The sequence below is a fragment of the Heteronotia binoei genome, chromosome 16, assembly GCF_032191835.1.
Source record: "Heteronotia binoei isolate CCM8104 ecotype False Entrance Well chromosome 16, APGP_CSIRO_Hbin_v1, whole genome shotgun sequence".
Taxonomy (NCBI): domain Eukaryota; kingdom Metazoa; phylum Chordata; class Lepidosauria; order Squamata; family Gekkonidae; genus Heteronotia; species Heteronotia binoei.
The window spans coordinates 8,899,813-8,919,936 of record NC_083238.1 but is presented as its reverse complement, the minus strand read 5'-3'; the positions used below and the strand labels follow the sequence as shown (position 1 = coordinate 8,919,936).

Here is a 20,124-nt window from a genome sequence, read left to right as displayed (position 1 = left end):
GGAAAAATTCAGGTGCAGGTTCAAAAGTTTATAAAATGGACACCCTGCAAGCTACACACACCAAACACACAGGGAACCTCATCCTACTGCCAGCTCCTCTACAATCTCTCCAAATTGGGGTGGATTACATTTCTGTAGTCCCAGTTAAAAAAAGGTAAAGGTAGCGCCTTGTGCAAGCGCCAGTCGTTTCCAACTCTGGGGTGACATTGCTTTCACAATGTTTTCACGGCAGACTTTTTACGGGGTGGTTTGCCATTGCCTTCCCCAGCCATCTACACTTTCACCCCAGCAAGGTGGATACTCATTTTACCAACCTCAGAAGGATGGAAGGCTGAGTCAACCTCGAGCCGGCTACCTGAAAACCCAGCTTCCGCCGGGGTTGAACTCAAGTCGTGAGCAGAGAGTTCAGACTGCAGTACTGCAGCTTTACCACTCTGTGCCACGGGGCTCTTGTAGTCCCAGTTACAGACCCTAAAAAAGGTTTCCCCAGCTCTCTCTCTGGAAATGACAGCTGCAGTTACCAAAGTTTATGGAACAAACCAGTGACACCAAACTCACAGGGAAACATCACTCAGGCAGACCATCCCCTAGCCAGACATTGGAAGCAAGCCCATCATCCCCCCTATGCTCTCAGCCCTTCCAAGTCTCCATAGGCAGGGTCAGAAGGGCAGAAAGGCAGACATCCAGAGTTTTGATAGGGGATCCCCAAAGTAACCCCACAGCAGCTTGGAAGAGACTAAGGATAGTCACAAACCAAAAAAAAATGTGGTTCATGACAGTTTGTGGTTTATTTATTTATTTATTTATTCATTAGGCTTATATTCTGCCTTTTTCCCATAAATGGGCTCAAGGCAGACATTTGTAGTCACAAACCAATGAAAAACTATTCAGTATTAAACTGGATCTTTCAGGGGGGAAATATATATACTTACATAGGTTCTACAGTCTGAGAATGTTTCTCATGAATGTAGGCACCAGCTAGACCACCTGCTCCAGAATTCAGATACTGTAAAGTAGAAATTAACATTTAAATATATTGATTAACATTTAAATATATTTAACATTAAAATACATTATGTATACAGGAGTTAAGTGACCTCATTTTATATACTTCTATATTTATACACACACACACATACATATACTCATTCTATATATTAAGTTGAATATACTTAACCCATTTTCATTGTATGTATTCTTTTTTTCTAATGTATGTATTTTCTAATGTATATATTCTTTTTTTCAAACTAGAATGATGTTTATAATGCATAGAATGATGTTACAAAGTAAATTAGGTGGACAAGAACATCACTAGGGTCGTTTTCGCACTCACCTCCGCCGGCGCGACCCCCCTCTTCACCGCGCAGGATCTGCGCGGATTTCGCACTAAACGCCGCGGAGCAGCCAGAAAAGCCGGAAGCTCCCGTCGCAAAAGCCGCGCAAATGCCAAACTGCTTTTTGGCAGTTTCAGTTTGAGCGGCTTTTGCGCCGGGAGCTTCCGGCTTTTCTGGCTGCTCCGCGGCGTTTAGTGCGAAATCCGCGCAGATCCTGCGCGGTGAAGAGGGGGGCCGCGCCGGCTGAAGGTGAGTGCAAAAACGACCTAGGAAATACAAGTCCTTTTGTTTTACCTAGGCTTTCAGCAACAGCAATTAACAGGCAACTTTTATTACCTTTTATTGCGATCCAGCCCAAATGGTCTTCCCATTTATTACACTATTTTGCCATTTGATCCTAACCTTGTATCACTTTACACTCTTAACCCACCAACTACATGTATTTCAGCCCACTGTACCCTATCCCCTCCTCTGAAGAAGTATGCGTGCATTTGAAAGCTTACGTTTTGAGTAAAACTTTGTTGGTCTTAAAGGTGCACTTTGCTCTCATTCTACATAGTCAGACAGAATATAATGTCAGTGACTATGATGTAACCTTAAAGCCAGCTTAATTTTTTACACCGCATAGATTTGTGCAATGTTGGTCAAGTATTTTCTTTCGTGACTGTTCCAGATTAATGGAACTCCTATCCACTGCAGAACCTCTAACATCATTTGGAGGTAATTAACCATGATACCTAATTGAAATACTTTTTCTTAGTTATATTTATGGGGCTGTTACCCAATTCAGTCTCTGACCTGGGTGTGTCATGTCAGAATATCTCTTATACATGTTCAGACTGTGCACAAGTACTGAGGCCCAATTAGAACCATTCCAGTCCAGTGTATATACAACTACCAGAACAGACCCAGTGACTGAAAGTATAGAAATGATGACAATCCAATAATTGAAAAGTGGTCTTGACGTGTGTGGGAATGGGAGGGATAAAGAAAACCAACAGAAATGTTATGCACAAGGGAAAAGGTGACTGAAAATCAGCTTGCAGAAAAAGAGTGAGGGGAAAGAAATGAGAGAAAATGAGAAAAAAATGAAGTGAAAAAATGATGTTGAAATCAAGGGATACACTGCAACAGTATGTGTCCAGAATCGACCAAAACAAAAAAAATGTGAAAAAGCCTTTGGTCCAAAAAGCCTGTGTGTGTCTAAAAGGCCATGAAGTCACAGCCGTCTTACAGTGACTCCATAGGGTTTTCACTGCAAGTGATTTAGCAGTGGTGGTTTGCCATTGACTGCTTCTACAAAGTTTTCCTTGGTGGTCTCCCATCCAAGTACTGACCTAGCTTAGCTTCCAAGATCTGATGAAGCCGGGCTATACTTTCCTTTTATCCAATAAAAGCTCTATGGTGCATTCATCTTGAGCAGAGAATAGTTATTGTTAATTACATCACTCAATACACAAAAGGAGGGTTTTGTTTTTTGTTTTTTGCAACTGCTAGAGGTGTTTTTGGATCCCTGTCAGCAAGTAAAAGTGTAAGCAAGTTACTGAAATATCTGTCAAAATGAGCTTGCAAACACAGGGAAACATAATACCTTCTGAGATTATCATACAGCGGACATTCGAGAAGGATATGTGCTATTCTGTTAATCTTAGCTAACGGACAGGAGCAGATTCATTCTGAATAAGATTAATACATGAACCTACCCCTCATAACGGCTGAAGGGTGAACGTTTAGTCTGGCCACAGTGAACACCTTAACAGGTAAGTGTAGGAGGGAAGCAATTTGGGAGGTGAAATACCCAAAAAATTGGGATGCACAGATAATTCATGCTCTAAAGGCAGACTTTTGGTGATTGATAGATTTTACATGATTTCTCACCAAAGCAAATGCTGCATGAAAGCCCAAGGCCTGGGTAGCGTCTACATAGTCTTATTTCAAGAGTGTTCTTGCTGCTCAAGTAAGGTGAACAGTCTAAACACGTGTAACTAACCCCTTGTCTCAAGGGAAGGTTGGCCCAGTTCTGAATAGAGAGCCACACAGTGATGAATGTTTCATAACTTTTGCAGAACATAGAAAAGAAGATGGTCCGTTTTCATTTACAGAGACAATCCTTATGACTACTGCATAAAGGATGGCTGATTCCGCATTAGCCTTTGCTCCGGCGCTGTGCTTCCCCTGGGGCAGATGTTGGTTCCTGCATATCTTGACCGGGGGCGGCAGTTTGACCCGCCTCCAAAGCGGTGTCGGCCCGAATTTAGGAGATCGGCAAAATGCGAGAAGTTTATTTTTGATGCGGTTCCGGGGCTCAAAATTTATGTGCGGAACTCACACCAATGCACTGTCAAACTTCTCGCATCAGTAGAACACACCCACATAACTCCACGCCCATGATTCCACCCAGTTATTTTGTCATACTTACTTAATTTTACTCCCTTTGAAAATTATCCAATATTTTCCTTAAATAGAGTAATTTTTTTAAACAACTCACGTTTCGCATTACAACGTGAAAAATGTATAATGATGTAACGCGATTTTCTTTTACTGAATACATCCCTTGCTTTCACCCGTCCCCATTTTTTATGGTATTCCATGTGATTTTGATAATGTGTCATTGCATTGTGATTCCTTTCTTCCTCCCTCCGTTAAAAATCACTCCTATTATAATTTTCTTTCCAAATAAGATCGTTACAACACAACTAAATAAATAGCGATGTTACACGAACTATTTTAAAGATGCGCGATTGCCACCTTTATCGACCCCCCCCCCAATATGGCCTCAAACAGGAATTTGATTATGTTTATAGGTTTATATTTTTGATAGGTTGGGGAAACTTTCTCCCTTATCCCCTCTGCATAAATCTCCTTCCCCCCACCCCCCGCACCTTCATGCATCTGTTTGTAATTTGTTATAGCTTTTATTGAAAAACTGTGTACTTAGCATTCAGCGTGTGTGGATAAAAATGGTGGATCGCTGACTCAGATTTCCCGGGGCTTAGATAACCTGCCAATGGCAAGGCGAAAGGAAAACACATGACTTTGCCAGTATTATGCCTCTGGCATTACGTTGTAATGCAAACAAAGATGATTGTGTTGTAACGCAAACACGCATGCGTGTTAAAAAAAAAGGAAATGTATGAGGGAGGGGGAAATTGCTACGATTGTGGGGGAAACTCTGGGAGCAGTAGTAATGCGGAATCAGAACACATGGAACAGATTGGGAATTGAATCTGGGAGAAATCCTCTATTGTGGAATTGGGAAATCACACTCGCATGGAGCAACCTCGGAGTGAAAGGGAGGCAAACGCCAAATGTGGAATCAGCTGATAATAGGAATAACTTTTAGGTTAAAGACATGAACAGCACTTGGAACATAGTTCCCACCTCCATTTCAGGAAAAAAAAAGTTTAATATACTGTTGGCATAGATTTTTGCTTTTCTCCTTATCAGTGACTGATATCTAATTTTAGATTAGATGTGAAAAGGATACCCAAATATGGAAACTGCTTCACTTGCTGGATTTCTTCCCCATTCTGAGTCCATCTGAACATTGAAGGATTCCTTTTTTTTTGGGGGGGGGGGTGGGCAACTACTTTAGTTTTTAAAAAGACCACCTTTTCTGCATCGGGTCTGTGGTTGAGCCGGACTAGCAGTGTGAATGGGCAGCCACTGCCAGGATCCTGCTGCTTCAGCAGAGGCTGTCTGATAGCCTGAAAATGGTTTAAACTGAAGTGGATTTTTTTTCCGCAACAGGATAAAATTGTGTCAGTTTCACAGTGTGAAACCAGCCTGAGATTCAGAGTGAAGGGCAGGATTTAAATCCTATCTCTACTTCTTCATTTGGGAAATTGGTTTATTTTTCAATCAAATGATATAGAACTAGACAATGGTCCAAGGTTAAACTACATGTCCTGAAACCTGTCTACTCTAGATCCAGAACATCACCCCATTCAAGCTAATCAGTTAAGGCATCTAGCAAATAGGTAGACTATAGTTTGCCCAAGCAAGTTAATAAACTGATAGGACAATTGAAGCCTGGGTCCAAGCATTGACCCTTCTTGAAGGTCAGAATTATTATTCTGTGCTTCCAAAATTTTGGGATCACTCCAGACATGTTTATTTGTCAAAACAGCAGAGCAAGGATCTTTACCCACCAAAATGGATTTAATTTGAAGAATTTGTCTGGTATAAGGTCTGCTCCATGGGCCTTCACTGAGTGGAGGCATTGAATCATCTTGAGAAGAGGTCACCTCAGGCCAGTCAGAAAGAGGGGCCATCAGGTTCAAGTATCTCAGAAGTAAAAAGTTTGCTTGGAGTAGCAGGCAGGTTTTTAAAATATGACTCTTGATGAATACAGAAGGGAATGCTGCCTTGAGTTCTGGTGCCTATATTAATAATTGCCCCAAATGCTGAGTTGTTAGTTTTTACAGCCAAAATTAAATATCCCTCATTCGTACACAAGTTCTCCTTCTTCTTATGCATTATTACATCTGTATTGCATCTATTGAGACAAAAATTCCCTCCGAACAAGTACGATATATATTTTTTTAAACTCCTTATGTTTTCTCTGTAGTTCTCTTTTGATAAGCCTGTGTTCTTTGTCAGCCCATATACCAGAATTATTGGGGGCTAGGGACCTCACAAAAGGAACGTCGTCAGGCATAATTGTAGAGTACAAGGGCTTGAAGAGGGACAATAGCCTATACAAGATAATGAGAGAACTCCTAGGTACAATAGGCCCAAGTAATGATCTCCTTAAAGATAACACTTCCAGGGAACTCATCATATCTTGGGCCAGATGCAGTGTTATCATTCTAGTGGGTGCAACAAAGGGAGTTTTGATTCTGGGATATACAGTCTTGCCTGATAACAGAAAGTGTGACATAAGGCATATTCATGTGCAAAATGATAGGGAGATGATGGTGGTGGAAAGTACCATCAAATCACAGCTGACTTATGCAAACCCCAGAGAGTTTTTAAAGCTAAAGACATTCAGAGATGGCTTGCCACTGCCTGTCTCTGCATCATGACCCTGGTATTGCTTGGAGGTCTTTGTCCAAATACTAGCCAGGGCCAACCCTGCTTAGCTTTCAAGATCTGACAAGCTGGGATATCCAGGCCAGAGCAATATATGGATATGTATTTAAAACATAACCCAGAAAAGTGGTTTCTGTAAAATGATTGCTGAACAGATCTCTTATGCTTTCAGCAACCTCAAAACCTTTTTGACGCTGAATATATTTCCACAGAACCCGCTGTAACGTAGTTATTTCACTTGCTTTGGAACACTGCAAATCTTCTCACCTTATACGAACACCAGCAGGCGAAGTCTACTCCCCAGTCATGTAGATACAGTTCAACGTTACCAACAGCATGAGCCATGTCAAATCCAACAAAGCAACCCTTATGGAGAAAGGAATAGTTTTACACATGCTTCATAAATGTAAAAATCACAAATATTCTCATGCACCTAGTTTTTGTGTAAGAGTAAAAAATGAATTACTTTCAGACATAAATTTATCCATAACGTGATAAACACAAACCAGGGCCTTATATACATCAACATGAAATGGATTTTAGTCATGTCTTTTAAAACACATGAACCGATTTCGCACACAGCTCACCTCGGAGTCACGTCCCTCTTCACTGCACAGCGTCTGGTTGGATTTCCCACCACCTGCGCCGGAGGAGCAGGAAGAGCCGCGGCTTCAGCGTCGCAAACGGAAATCGCTAAAACCCAGTTTCCGTTTGCGAGGCAGAAGCCGCGGCTCTTCCTGCTCCTCCGGCGCAGATGGTGGGAAATCCAACCAGACGCTGCGTAGTGAAGAGGGACGTGACTCCGAGGTGAGCTGTGTGCGAAATCGGTTATGCTTTCCCTTCAGGTTCCATTCATCTGCACAGCTTCCTTGTCCAATTGACTGATAATACCACTTACATCCAAACAAAAGAGAAAGTCACATTTTATGTTTAGTGTTATGCTACTGTATTAGCTGTACATAAGTTGCCAACTCATATGATCTGTGGAAAAGGGCTGGATGAGAGAATACTCCAATTACAGGAAGGTAAACTTAAAAGCGCAGAGTGGGAAAGCTGCAGTACTGCAATCCAAGCTCTCTGCTCATGTCCTGAGTTCGATCCTGGTGGAAGCTGGGTTCAGGTAGCCGGCTCAAGGTTGACTCAAACTTCCATCCTTCCGAGGTCAGTAAAATGAGTACCCAGCTTGCTGGGGGGAAAGTGTAGATGACTGGGGAAGGCAATGGCAAACCACCTCATAAAAAGTCTGCCGTGAAAACTTTGTGAGGCGACGTCACCCCAGAGTCAGGAATAACTGGTGCTTGCACAGGGGACTACCTTTACCTTTTTAACTTGAAAGAAGCTAGTGGAACTGCAAGTGGATTCTGCCTTAAATAACATTGAGTGAATTGGGTGATCTCTGCTTAGCCAAAACATAAACAGGAAATTGGTTAGGTAGGATATTGGTATGAATTATTATTTTTTTTAATTTAATGAACATCAAGAGAACTCCTGTGTTTGAGTGGCCTATTGTGAAGTTGCTCAAACCCTGAAAACTAAAAAGTAGATATAACCAAATAGAGAACCAGCCAGCATGGTGTAGCGGTTGAGACCATATGAACATCTGAAGCTGCCTTATACTGAATCAGACCTTTGGTCCATCAAAGTCAGTATTGTCTTCTCAGACTGGCAGTGGCTCTCCAGGGTCTCAAGCTGAGGTTTTTCACACCTATTTGCCTGGACCCTTTTTTGGAGATGCCAGGGATTGAACCTGGGACCTTCTGCTTCCCAAGCAGATGCTCTACCACTGAGCCACCATTGGACTTTAGTCTGAAGAACCAGGTTTGGTTCTCTACTCTTCCAAATGGAGCCTGCTGGGTGACCTTGGGCCAGTCACAGATCTCTCAGAATTCTCTTAGCCCCACCTACCTCACAAGGTAACTATTGTGGGAAGAGGAAGGTAAGGTAATTGTAAGCCACATTGAGACACCTTAGGGTAGAGAAAAACAGGGTATAAAAACCAACCTTCTTCTTCTATAAAATGTACTCGAAAAGTTGCAGAACACATGATACATTTTGTTGCTCCTTAACCAAATTTAAGTAACCATGTTTCACTCCCATTTTTGAAGCCCCAAGCCATTAATAACCAAAGGTCCCAAAACAGTTATCATGTTTGGCTCTAGAGCTGCATAGAGCTTGGTAGATCAAAAATTGTGCCGTCCTGGAATATGCTGTTTGCACACAACAGGAATGTCAGAAAGACATATGAATCTCCAGTGACAACAATTAACACCTGCACATTTGTTGAACAATCATACGAAAATAAAGCACTAAAACATAGGGTTGGATCCAGTCAGCAGATGAGAAAAGAAAAGAGACGATCCTCTTTGGCCACACACAAAAAAGACTGTTCTGGGGATCAAAAACCACCCGCTTTGTCAAAACCATCTGGGATGTAGGCAGTGGTAAAGAGGAGAAATGGGTAAGATTGCCTGGATCCCATCCATGGTTTGCCCCCCCAAGTCAGAATAAAGAGACGGACACAATTAGATTGGTGAAACTATGGGCCACTTTATTAAATAACACAGTAAGGGCAACCGAACTGTGGCCAGGTCAGGGCCAGGGGTCTCCTCAGACCGCTCCCCTGCCTTTTTCAGTGGGTGAGAGACCCGGCCCCCCAGCCAGAGCTGTGAGCCACAGCTCCCGTTAGGCAGGCCCAGCAGGGAGGCTCGCACCGGAGGGCCCAAACACCAGACGCGAGTGTCAGCAAAAGGCACCCATCCAATCGAGTCTCCAGGACAGTCTGCATTCACACACCTCGGACCACACCAAAGGTTGATCCTGCCAGACCCCTAACTCCCCAAAAGGGGGAGGCTAACCGGTCCTCCCCAGGCTGCATGCCATAAACCCTGTAAAAGACGTCGAGAGGACTGCCGTGGCGGTAAACGGGGCTTCAACAGCAGCGCTGAAGCCCCGCCCCCTCGAGACATGCTCGAAAGCATGCCAAAGAGTCCACTCTCCCTCCAGGGGGGGCAAAATCTCCCCTTCAGCCACGCCGCGATGCGGCAGGCTCCAGGAGGCTCCGTTGCTGTCAGACTTGATTTACATATAGTAAGTTCAATTCATAACAGCAAAATATGGATATTGTTAGGGGCCAGTTAGAGGAATGCTTTCAGATTGATCATACTTCACAGGTATTTCTGGATATAGCACCAGTTTATGTTCCAATACATTTATTTTTAGGAAGTTAGGAGTCTCTTCTCTGTAGCCAAAGGAAGAGAGACTCATTTTGTTTGTAATATTATGCAAGCTCTGACTGTGTATATATGTCTTTATTTCTCTTTAGGTACTCTACGCTTCTTATTTATTCTGGAGGATGAAGATGCTGAGGAGATAAATCTTTTTACACGACAGGAAGCAAGTTAAAAGGCAGTTTCCCAAATCATTACTAAGAATTTTAGATTGCTATTTCCTCTATAGAATTGTCTCTGAATCACACCTGTTAAACTGGATTTAAAAATGCAGTCTGTTTTATACATAGAAATACCACTTGATGGCAGCATTCCTAAACTAAAGAGCAATACCAAAATTAGAGTTACAAAGCTACACTATTTATGAAACTGAAGGAAAATGATAGCACGTTTTGTGCATAGACTACAAATTAAAGAATATTTTACATATTTTAAACCCTCTTTTTAAGCAAGGTGGGAGGGTGAAGAGTGAATGTATAAAATTCCACACACACACACACACACAATAATAACAAAAAGCCTTTGGAACTATCAGGATGGGTAGCTGTGTTAGTCCGTTCGTAGTGAAAGAAAAGAGTAAGTCCAGTAGCACATTAAAGACTAACATTTGTGGTAGAGTATGGGCTTTTGTGAGTCATTGTTCACGTCTTCAGATACAGATAGAACGTGAGTGTACCTGTTCTATATATTGGAAAGTGGAATGATTTTAGATGCCAAATGACAATAGCAGGCAAATGGCAATAGAAGGTGTGATATGCAGAGTGGTAGTAGGCCTAGGGAAATCGGCATTGGTAATGAGACAGGAAACCAAGGTCCCATTTCAATCCAGGTGGATGCATTGTCTTGAGCTTTATTATCAGTTGTAATTCAGCAGTTCCTCTTTCTAACCTCCCTTTGAAATTCCTTTGTGAGATAACTGCTACTTTTAGGTCAGCAACAGAATGTCCTGGAAGACAAAAAAACCCCCATCAGGGTGGACTATAAGTCATTAGAAACATCATCCCTGACAACACCATTGCGGATCTTGCCACTGGACTCTGCATGTTTATTCTCATCCATAACTGCTTCAGGTTTGGTGAGAACTTATACCTCCAAATCAATGGCACAGCCATGGGTATCCACATGGCTCCACAGTATGCCATCATTTGCATGGTAGATCTAGAACAGCATTTTCTGAACTCCTACCCATTGGCACCTTTTCTTTACTTGGGCTTCATTGATGACATTTTTATTATCTGGACTCATGGCAAAGAAGCCCTTGAGAAATTTCTCAGGCTTTCCACAACTTCCATCCCACCATCATTGAAACTATGAATTACTCTGTATAAGAAATCAACTTCCTGGACACCATAATATGGATACACAAGGGACACATAAGTACCACATTATACTAGAAACTGACAGATCGGCAAACATATTTACATGCCTCCAGCTATCACCCCAACCACATCAAACAATCCATTGTGTATAGCCAAGCCCTACACTATAGTCACATCTGCTCCAACCCCTCAGACAGAGATACTCACTTGAAGGATCTGTACAGGCATTTTTGCAGCTACAATATCCACCTGATATGGTGATAAAGATGACTGGAAAAGCCAGAATGATATCCAGGGACAGTATGCTACAAGACAAGCCCGAAGAAAATGAAAACAGAATACCACTGGTAGTTGCCTACAGCTCACAAGTCAAGCCAGTTCAATTACAACTTAAGAACATAAGAGAAGCCATGTTGGATCAGGCCAATGGCCCATCCAGTCCAACACTCTGTGTCACACAGTGACCAAATATATACACACACACACACACCCCTATATACACACTGTGGCTAATAGCCACTGATGGACCTCTGCTCCATATTTTTATCTAACCCCCCCTTGAAGCTGGCTATGCTTGTAGCCGCCACCACCTCCTGTGGCAGTGAATTCCACATGTTAACCACTCTTTGGATGAAGAAGTATCCATTTATCCGTTCTAACCCGACTGCTCAGCAATTTCATTGAATGCCCACGAGTTCTTGTGTTGTGAAAAAGGGAGAAAAGTACTTCTTTCTCTACCTTCTCCATCCCATGCATAATCTTGTAAACATCTATCACATCACCCCGCAGTCGACGTTTCTCCAAGCTAAAGAGCCCCAAGCGTTTTAACCTTTCTTCATAGGGAAAGTGTTCAAAACCTTTAATCATTCTAGTTGCCCTTTTCTGCACTTTTTCCAATGCTATAATATCCTTTTTGAGGTGCGGTGACCAGAATTGCAGACAGTATTCCAAATGAGACCGCACCATCGATTTATACAGGGGCATTATGATACTGGCTGATTTGTTTTCAATTCCCTTCTTAATAATTCCCAGCATGGCGTTGGCCTTTTTTATTGGAAACGCACACTGTCTTGACATTTTCAGTGAGTTATCTACCACGACCCCAAGATCTCTCTCTTGGTCAGTCTCTGCCAGTTCACACCCCATCAACTTGTATTTGTAGCTGGGATTCTTGGCCCCAATGTCCTTTACTTTGCACTTGGCCACAATGAACCTCATCTGCCACGTTGACGCCCACTCACCCAGCCTCAAGAGATCCCTTTGGAGTTCCTCACAATCCTCTCTGGTTCTCACCAACTTATGCTGGATAGTGACACTTTCCTCACACACATGGGAGGGGGCGACTTTTCTTGCTTACGGACAGCCTGCTAGCCTAAAACAACTTCTCATCTGCAATGATAAACTACTGAACAGTAACATGGACTCTGATACCAAGGCCTGCAACAAACCAAGATGCTAACTTTGCTCTCATATAGATCCTAGCAACACTATCAGTGGACACAGCAACATCAGTCATACCATCTCAGGTTCCTACTCCTGCTCATCCTGTAATGTGATTTATGCCACCATGTGTCAGCAATGCCCCTCCACCCTAACAAGCAGGCCAGCCCCTTTGACAAAGAAGAAATGGGCATCAGAAACTACAACATAAAAAAAAGAAAAAGAGAAACAGTGAGGGAACATTTTAACTTTCCATGACATTCAGTTGCTGATCTAGAAGCAGCAGTTCTCTTACAAAGGAATTCCATAGGGATATTAGAAAGGCAGACTGCTGAATTGCAACTGATGATGATGCTCAAGACAATGCATCCACCTGGACTGAACTAAGACTGAGGTTTCCTGGCTTATCACCAATGTTGATTTTTCCATGCCTACTACCTCTCTGCATATCACACCTAATCAAATTAAGCCTCCTATTGTCACTTCCCTGCAAATGTCATTTGCATCTGAAATCACTCCATTTCCAATATATAGGACAGATGGACTCACATTCTAGCTGAATTTGAAGAAGTGAACACTGACTCACGAAAGCTCACACCATACCACAAATTGTGTTAGCCTTTAAGGTTCTATTGGACTCATTCTTTTCTGCTGCTTTGGAACGATCCGTTTATGTCTGCTGTTTCATTTAAATCCTTTTAAGAAACACTTCAGTATATTAAATCTTCCCTAAACTATCTTGCTCTCAGAAAGTAATTTCATTCATAAGTGCAACATGCTAATCCTAATGAAACCACTAATGAGGCTGCCAGTCTATAAAGTTCCTCAAAATGAAGGGATGAACTCACAGGCATCATTGCCAAATATAGCTAGAAATGGTGGCTGAACAGAAATGTATGAGAAGGACAAAAGGAAAGCTGTAGTCTGCTAGTAAACGACTGGCTAATTTTTGATGGATCGACAAGTGCTTTTAAAGAATGCTGAATACGGTGGACCTTGATCATGTCCAGAAAAGCACTTCTTATATTCCAAAGAAAGAGGGCATATTTGGGTCAACCACTTAATTTACTTACACTTTTCACTCAGATACAAGAGATACTAGGTTTTTCTTTCACAGGTATGCTATCAAAAAGGGCAGGGAGCAGCCTACATTTGCATACAAGGTACAGTTATGTCCAATTTTTTAATGTATAACATTTCAAATAGGTCATCATGCGTTCAGGGTCACCTTCCTTTCAAGTAAATATGGTGTTTAAAACATAAGTGTGCCATTCTTCCTGATAACTAGGACCCAATGACAAAAACACAAATTCATTATGCCTAATTGTGCTTGCATCCAAACTATCTAGTCTTGCTTTGTACATTTAAAGCAAGGTGGAAGAACTGTATTTTGATTATTAGGGTATTGTAACACAATTGTTTAAGGAACCAACTTTAATTAAAGGTTTCCAAGAGGTCACCAGTGCAGCCTCCAGCACAAAACTAAAAACAGTTACCACAGCTTCAGTCTAATCCCCCCAGAATTCAGAACAACTAGAACCGAAACTAGGGTTTGTGGAATCTTTCGGGATCAAGTGCCGTGTTCTACTGGAGAAAGTTTTCCTTCCAGACATTTCGTTCTCAGCTGCGGAGAACATCCTCAGTGGCGTTGCAGCCGGAGCAGGCACTCAGACCTTCTTGGCTGCTGTGTATTGAGTGGGGCCAGGGCTGCTGGAGAGCTACTATTTGTAGGCTGGAGGGTGTGTGATGAAAGGGCAATTGGTTTGTGGATGTGCCCATTGTTTGGTGGGGCTTCCTAAAAGGGTAGTGATAAGGAAACTGGCTGTTGAATGTGACCATTGTTCTGTGTTAATTGCTGGGAAGGTTGGAAGGGGTTTGAAGATAAGGAAGATGGTTGTTGACTGTGCTGATTGTTCTGTGGAATTTGCTGGTTGTTCTGAGACTTTCTGCAATTTATAGACTGTAGGGTATTTTGCTTCACACTGTATTCAGGAAACCCACACACACCGATCACTATCTAAATAAGAATTCCAATCATCATCCTCGCCAAAAACGTACAGTTGTAAAAACCCTCATTCACCGTGCATCACGCATCTGTGAACCAAGCCAACTCCAACAGGAACTACACCACCTCAAACAGTCACTGCAGGCCAATGGATACTCCCAACAAGAAATTAGAAGAGCCCTCCATCCCAGGAGACCATCCACACCAAATCCCGAGCCACACACATATGTGGGTACAGCCTTCCTGCCCTACATAAAATCTGTCACCAACCGCATTGGCAAAATTCTCAAACACCATAATGTTGACACAGTCTTCAAGCCCACACAACAGATCCGCCACATGCTGCACTCGACCAAAGATATGAGAGATCCACTTTCAACCCCTGGAGTCTACAAAATACCCTGCTTCTGTGGTGCAGTCTACATTGGCACTACCCAACGCAGTATCAACACCCATCTCACCGAACACAAGAGACACTGTCGCTTGTTTCAGCCAGAAAAATCAGCTGTAGCTGAACATGCACTTCAAGAAGGAGACCACGTCATCCACTTTGAAAGAACTGAAGTCCTTTCTACGGTCTCACATTATCATACCCGCCTGAACAGAGAAGCTATTGAGATTTACAAACACCAGCACAATTTTAACAGAAAGGAAGAAGGCATTTTCATCCACCAATCTTGGTACCCAGCTCTGCAAAACACCCTACAGACTATAAATTTCAGAAAGTCTCAGAACAACCAGCAAATTCCACAGAACAATCAGCACAGTCAACAACCATCTTCCTTATCTTCAAACCCCTTCCAACCTTCCCAGCAATTAACACAGAACAATGGTCACATTTAACAGCCAGTTTCCTTATCACTACCCTTCCAGGAAGCCCCACCAAACAATGGGCACATCCACAAACCAATTGCCCTTTCATCACACCCCCTCCAGCCTACAAATAGTAGCTCTCCAGCAGCCCTGGCCCCACTCAATGCACAGCAGCCAAGAAGGTCTGAGCGCCTGCTCCGGCTGCAATGCCACTGAGGATGTTCTCCGCAGCTGAGAACGAAACGTCTGGAAGGAAAACTTTCTCCAGTAGAACACGGCACTTGATCCCGAAAGATTCTACAAACCCTAATGATGTTACCAGCCATGAAAACCTGAAATCTTTGATCGAACCGAAACACTCAGATGTATAACAGCACCACTTCACTGGTAAGGAATGTTGTACAACCATTACAGTTTCCCTTCAAAGACACCACTCAGCCCACCTCAAACTACATTTACTTATGCACTTCATTCACATTCTGCCTTTGTTCTGTAATGGAACTCAAGGTACCAGAAAGCTTCCAGAAAGTCTCTCAGTCAAGCACAGATCAGACCTAGAACTGCTTAGCTTTAGCAATATTGCTGTTTCCATTTGCAATTCAACCATATTATAGGATAAAAGGGCCACATATCTATGAGAATGTCTCCTCCCATATATTCTTATGCACCAGCTTCTGTTCTCAGGCTGTCACCTGCTGGTTGTTTCCCTACTCAGGGCGGCTCACATGTTATCAACCTGAACTCACACCTTTCCCATTGTGGTTCCCACACTGTGGAATGGACCCCCTGAAGATATTAATGGAGGAATCCTCTCATTGGAGATCTTTAGGAGGTGCTGTGAAGTTCACTTGTTTGCCAGGGTCTTTGACAGAGTATGAACAGATGACATCTTTTAGGGGAAGAATGTATGGTTGCCAGTTCCAGGATCAGAGATTTCTGGAAATTTGGGAGCAATGTGTGGGGAGGAAACTCAGCAGGGTTGTGATGCTCTAACACCCACCCTCCAGGGCCACTGTTTTCTCCAAGGAACTGATCTCTGTAGTTTAGCAATACAATTCCAAGAAAACTTCCGGTTCTGCCTATAGCCTTAGGAAGAAGGTATTTGTTGGTTTTAGTCTGTAAAATTTTAATTATGCTTTATATGCTGCCTTGAGTGAAAACACAAGGTGCAGCATAACTGTTGAAATAATTAAAATATTTCCTAATTGTCAGAGAAGTGATTCAAAAGAGGAGAGATACAGCTTCTGGGTCCACAATCTACAAATCTTGGGAGAGGGATCAGAACTGGGAGTGAATGTGAATATTTGGGATTTCTGAACATACAAAATGGCTTCTGACCATTTTGTGATAGCACATGCTCATTCTTCTGTCATAGACCACTGGTTCAAGAAGTGTGGAGAGGCCCTTGCAATCAACCTTCCGCAACTATTGCCAGCACCTCTGGCCAAATCTGTGTGGCCCCAGCAGTGGTAGTAGAGCTACTGGTCTTGGTTCTCCTTGCTCCCAGCTTGCCAGTGGCCACCAACAGTGTTCAGAGTAAATTAAACAGCCAGTCTATCCCTGGTAAATAAGATTGTTGACTGAGTGCACTCATGATGGTTAAGAGGGACTAGAATCTGGATAATTTGAATCCCAATTTGTGCCATGGATACTTCCCGGGTCAGTCACAAACTTTCAGCTAACCTACTTTATATAGTTGTTGTGAGGATAAAATGGGGGCCAGGAGAACCACAGTAAGTCATTCTGAGAATCCTTTGGGATACAAATGAATTAAATAAATGTATAAACCAAATGGCTCTTTTGCAAGTTACAAAAGCTGTGCAGGGCAGGGAGGCCTTCTCTGGCACCATTTCTTGTAATATGTACCACAGCAAGTTGTGACCTGTAAGTGAGAATGAGCCATTGCAGAGCATACATCATTAAAAAGAACATATCTACTCACATCATTTCACACACAATGCTTTATGATGAAGTAAATCCACACATCCAGCTGCTAAACACTGAGTAATGAGTCATCAAGCGATGAAAAAGTATATCATAGATGTGCATGTGTGAACCAAGGGACAAATAATTAACAAACTATCTATATTTCCCTTTCCATATTTCATGGAAGTGCTGTTTTCCAAATCTGCTTTTTTCCAATCTTTCTGAGCAGAACACAGTCCAAGCATCTGAGCAGGTGGTCTACAATGAAAGGTGCACATTTTCCACAGTCCCACTCACATCAGTGTTATGTTACTTCCCTCAGCCCCTCATGGTTGCCATTTTCTCTACCTGTGCCAGTAGAGGGGTTTGGCAGTGCTTTTAAAAAGTAGATAATTGCTAGATCTATTGCCATAATCTTTAAATTCCTCTGAATCCCCTGCTTTCATTTTTTTAAAGTAATTCTATAACCCTTTTCATAGTCAAATTACAGGCATTCTATTTTCATGCAAGCAGGGAATTCAGAGAAAGACACACATTTTGCCAATAGATTGCTATAATGTCTCAGAGATCTAGCAATTACTGCAATTACTGATTTTGTTCCAAAAGCCCCCAAACAGCCGTCCAGTGGATGGAGTGGAGAGGATGGTGGCCACAGAAGGCTGAGGCTGGGCAAATGTGAAGGAAACTGCTGTGAGGATGATTTGTTTTGACAGCAAATATTCCTTCTTTTGCTGCAGCAACAAAAGCTACATAGAGAATCTCTGTCACATGGAGCCAGCCGGTGACTGTTAGGTAGGAACTACAAGGAAACTGCTGATGTGAATCCAGCACAGAATTGAAATATGTATCCAAGATTTTGCATCTTCTCTATCCATCAGTATCCCAATTATTGTATAGTGGGTTCTATGCATTGATGAGTCTCAGGATCAGTGATAACAAGCACTTTATTAAAGGTAGCATACTAGATGGCTCTCTCTCATGGATTGCTGTCTTGGCGTGATGAGAGGGCTTGTGCGGTTCAGTGAGGCTGTGGGCTATGCCATGCAGGGCCACCCAAGATGGACAGGCCACAGCTGAGAACCCAGACAAAATGCAATTCACTGGAGAAGGAAATGGCAAACCACTTCAGTATCCTTGCCAAGAAAACCCCATGGACAGTAAGGAAAGGAAAGGTCCCCCGTGCAAGCACCAGTCGTTTCCATTTCTAGGGTGACGTTGCTTTCACAATGTTTTCATGGCAGACTTTTTTACAAGGTGGTTTGCCATTGCCTTCTCCAGTCATCTATGCTTTCCCCCCAGCAAACTGGGAACTCATTTTACCGACCTCGGAAGGATGGAAGGCTGAGTTAACCTCGAGCCGGCTACCTGAAAACCCAGCTTCCACAGGGGATCAAACTCAGGTTGTGAGCAGAGCTTAGGATTGCAGTACTGCAGCTTTAACACTCTGCACCATGGGGCTCTTATGGACAGTACATGGACAGTAACAAAAAGCTAAAAGATATGGCGCTGGAAGATGAGCCCCTCAGGTCAGAAGGTGCCCAATATGCTACTGGGGAAGAGCGGAGGGCAAGTCCAAGTAACCACAGAAAGAGTGAAGCGGCTTGGCCAAAGCCAAAAGGACGCTCAGCTGTGGATGTGTCTGATGGTGGAAGAACAGTCTGATGCTGCAAAGAACAATACTGCATTGGAATGTGGAATGTAAGATCTTTGAATCAAGGTAAGCTGGATGTAGTCAAACAAGAGATGGCAAGACTGAACATTGACATCTTGGGAATCAGCAAACTAAAATGGACAGGAATGGGTGAATTTAACTCAGAGGATCACTACATCTATTATTGTGGGCAAGAGTCCTGTAGAATAAATGGTTTTATAGTTAACAAGAGAGTGCGGAAGGCAGTAATGGGATACAATCTCAAAAATGATAGAATGATCTTAGTCCGTATCCAAGGCAAACCATTCAATATCACAGTAATCCAAGCCTATGCCCCAACAACTGATGCAGAAGAGGCTGAAGTGGACCAGTTCTATGAAGATCTACAACACTTTCTAGAATTAACACCAAAAAAGATGTCCACCTCATCATAGGGGACTGGAATGCCAAAGCAGGAAGTCAAAAGGTAACCGGAACAACTGACAAGTTTGGCCTTGGAGAACAAAATGAAGCTGGGTAAAGGCTAATAGAGTTTTGTCAAGAGAACAAGCTGGTCATAGCGAGCACCCTCTTCCAACAACCTAAAAGGCAACTCTACACATGGCATCACCTGATGGGCAACACAGAAATCAGATTGATTATATACTCTGCAGTCAAAGATGGAGAAGCTCCTTACAGGCAGCAAAAACAAGACCTGGGGTGCTGTCACACTCACCATTAAATCCATCTGCAACGCGCCTCTATTATAATCCGCACAATGAATTTTCCGATCAGACAACAGCCAGGCTCCCGTTCTATCCCATTTGGGTCCCGTCGCTGGTCGATCAAAGTGCTCTACCGGACCTCTTTTCATGAGACATCAATCTGCATTAGGGCAGGTGCAGTGATGTTCGCTATCAGCAGTGCGTTGCTTTTAAACGGGTCAGATCACTAATAGTTTTGCTAGTCCATTGGCACTACTTTTCCAGCACAAGCACTACACGTGCAGAAAAAAACCCAGGAATTCAAATCAGTTCACATCTAGTTCACATCTAGTTTCAAAAGTGAGTTTTGTTTCCAGACATAGGGGCAGGTAAACAATTTATCAAGCCAACATTCACTCGCTCATTCACTGGCGCAGTGATATCACTTGCAGGGCGCTTTGGGAGGGAAGCGATGGTGCGCTTCCGATGAGTCGCCAATGATGGAGCGTTCAAACAGAGAAATTCCGCTCAGGAACCGTCAGAAGAATTTTGTTCCAGATTTAAAGCAATATCAAATTAGTCCACGCCCCAGTCCCCAACACGGGACTCAAACGAGCTAACCCCCATTCGCAGATGCTGATGTTTGGACAACCGCTTAAAATCCGACATGCTTCCGGACTCCACTCATGCCC

At 42.9% G+C, this 20,124-nt stretch overlaps 1 protein-coding gene across 1 annotated transcript in view; it reads right to left on the bottom strand.

The window, feature by feature from the left end:
* The window catches only part of KYNU (kynureninase), a 202,514-nt gene that overhangs the window by 61,676 nt on the left and 120,714 nt on the right, over nucleotides 1-20,124 (bottom strand). Inside the window, exons 9-10 of the mRNA XM_060257263.1 lie at nucleotides 6,636-6,734; nucleotides 933-1,006 (exon numbers count right to left, since the gene is read on the bottom strand). Of these exons, the coding sequence (XP_060113246.1) occupies nucleotides 933-1,006; nucleotides 6,636-6,734 (173 nt within the window). The remainder of the gene's footprint in view (nucleotides 1-932; nucleotides 1,007-6,635; nucleotides 6,735-20,124) is intronic.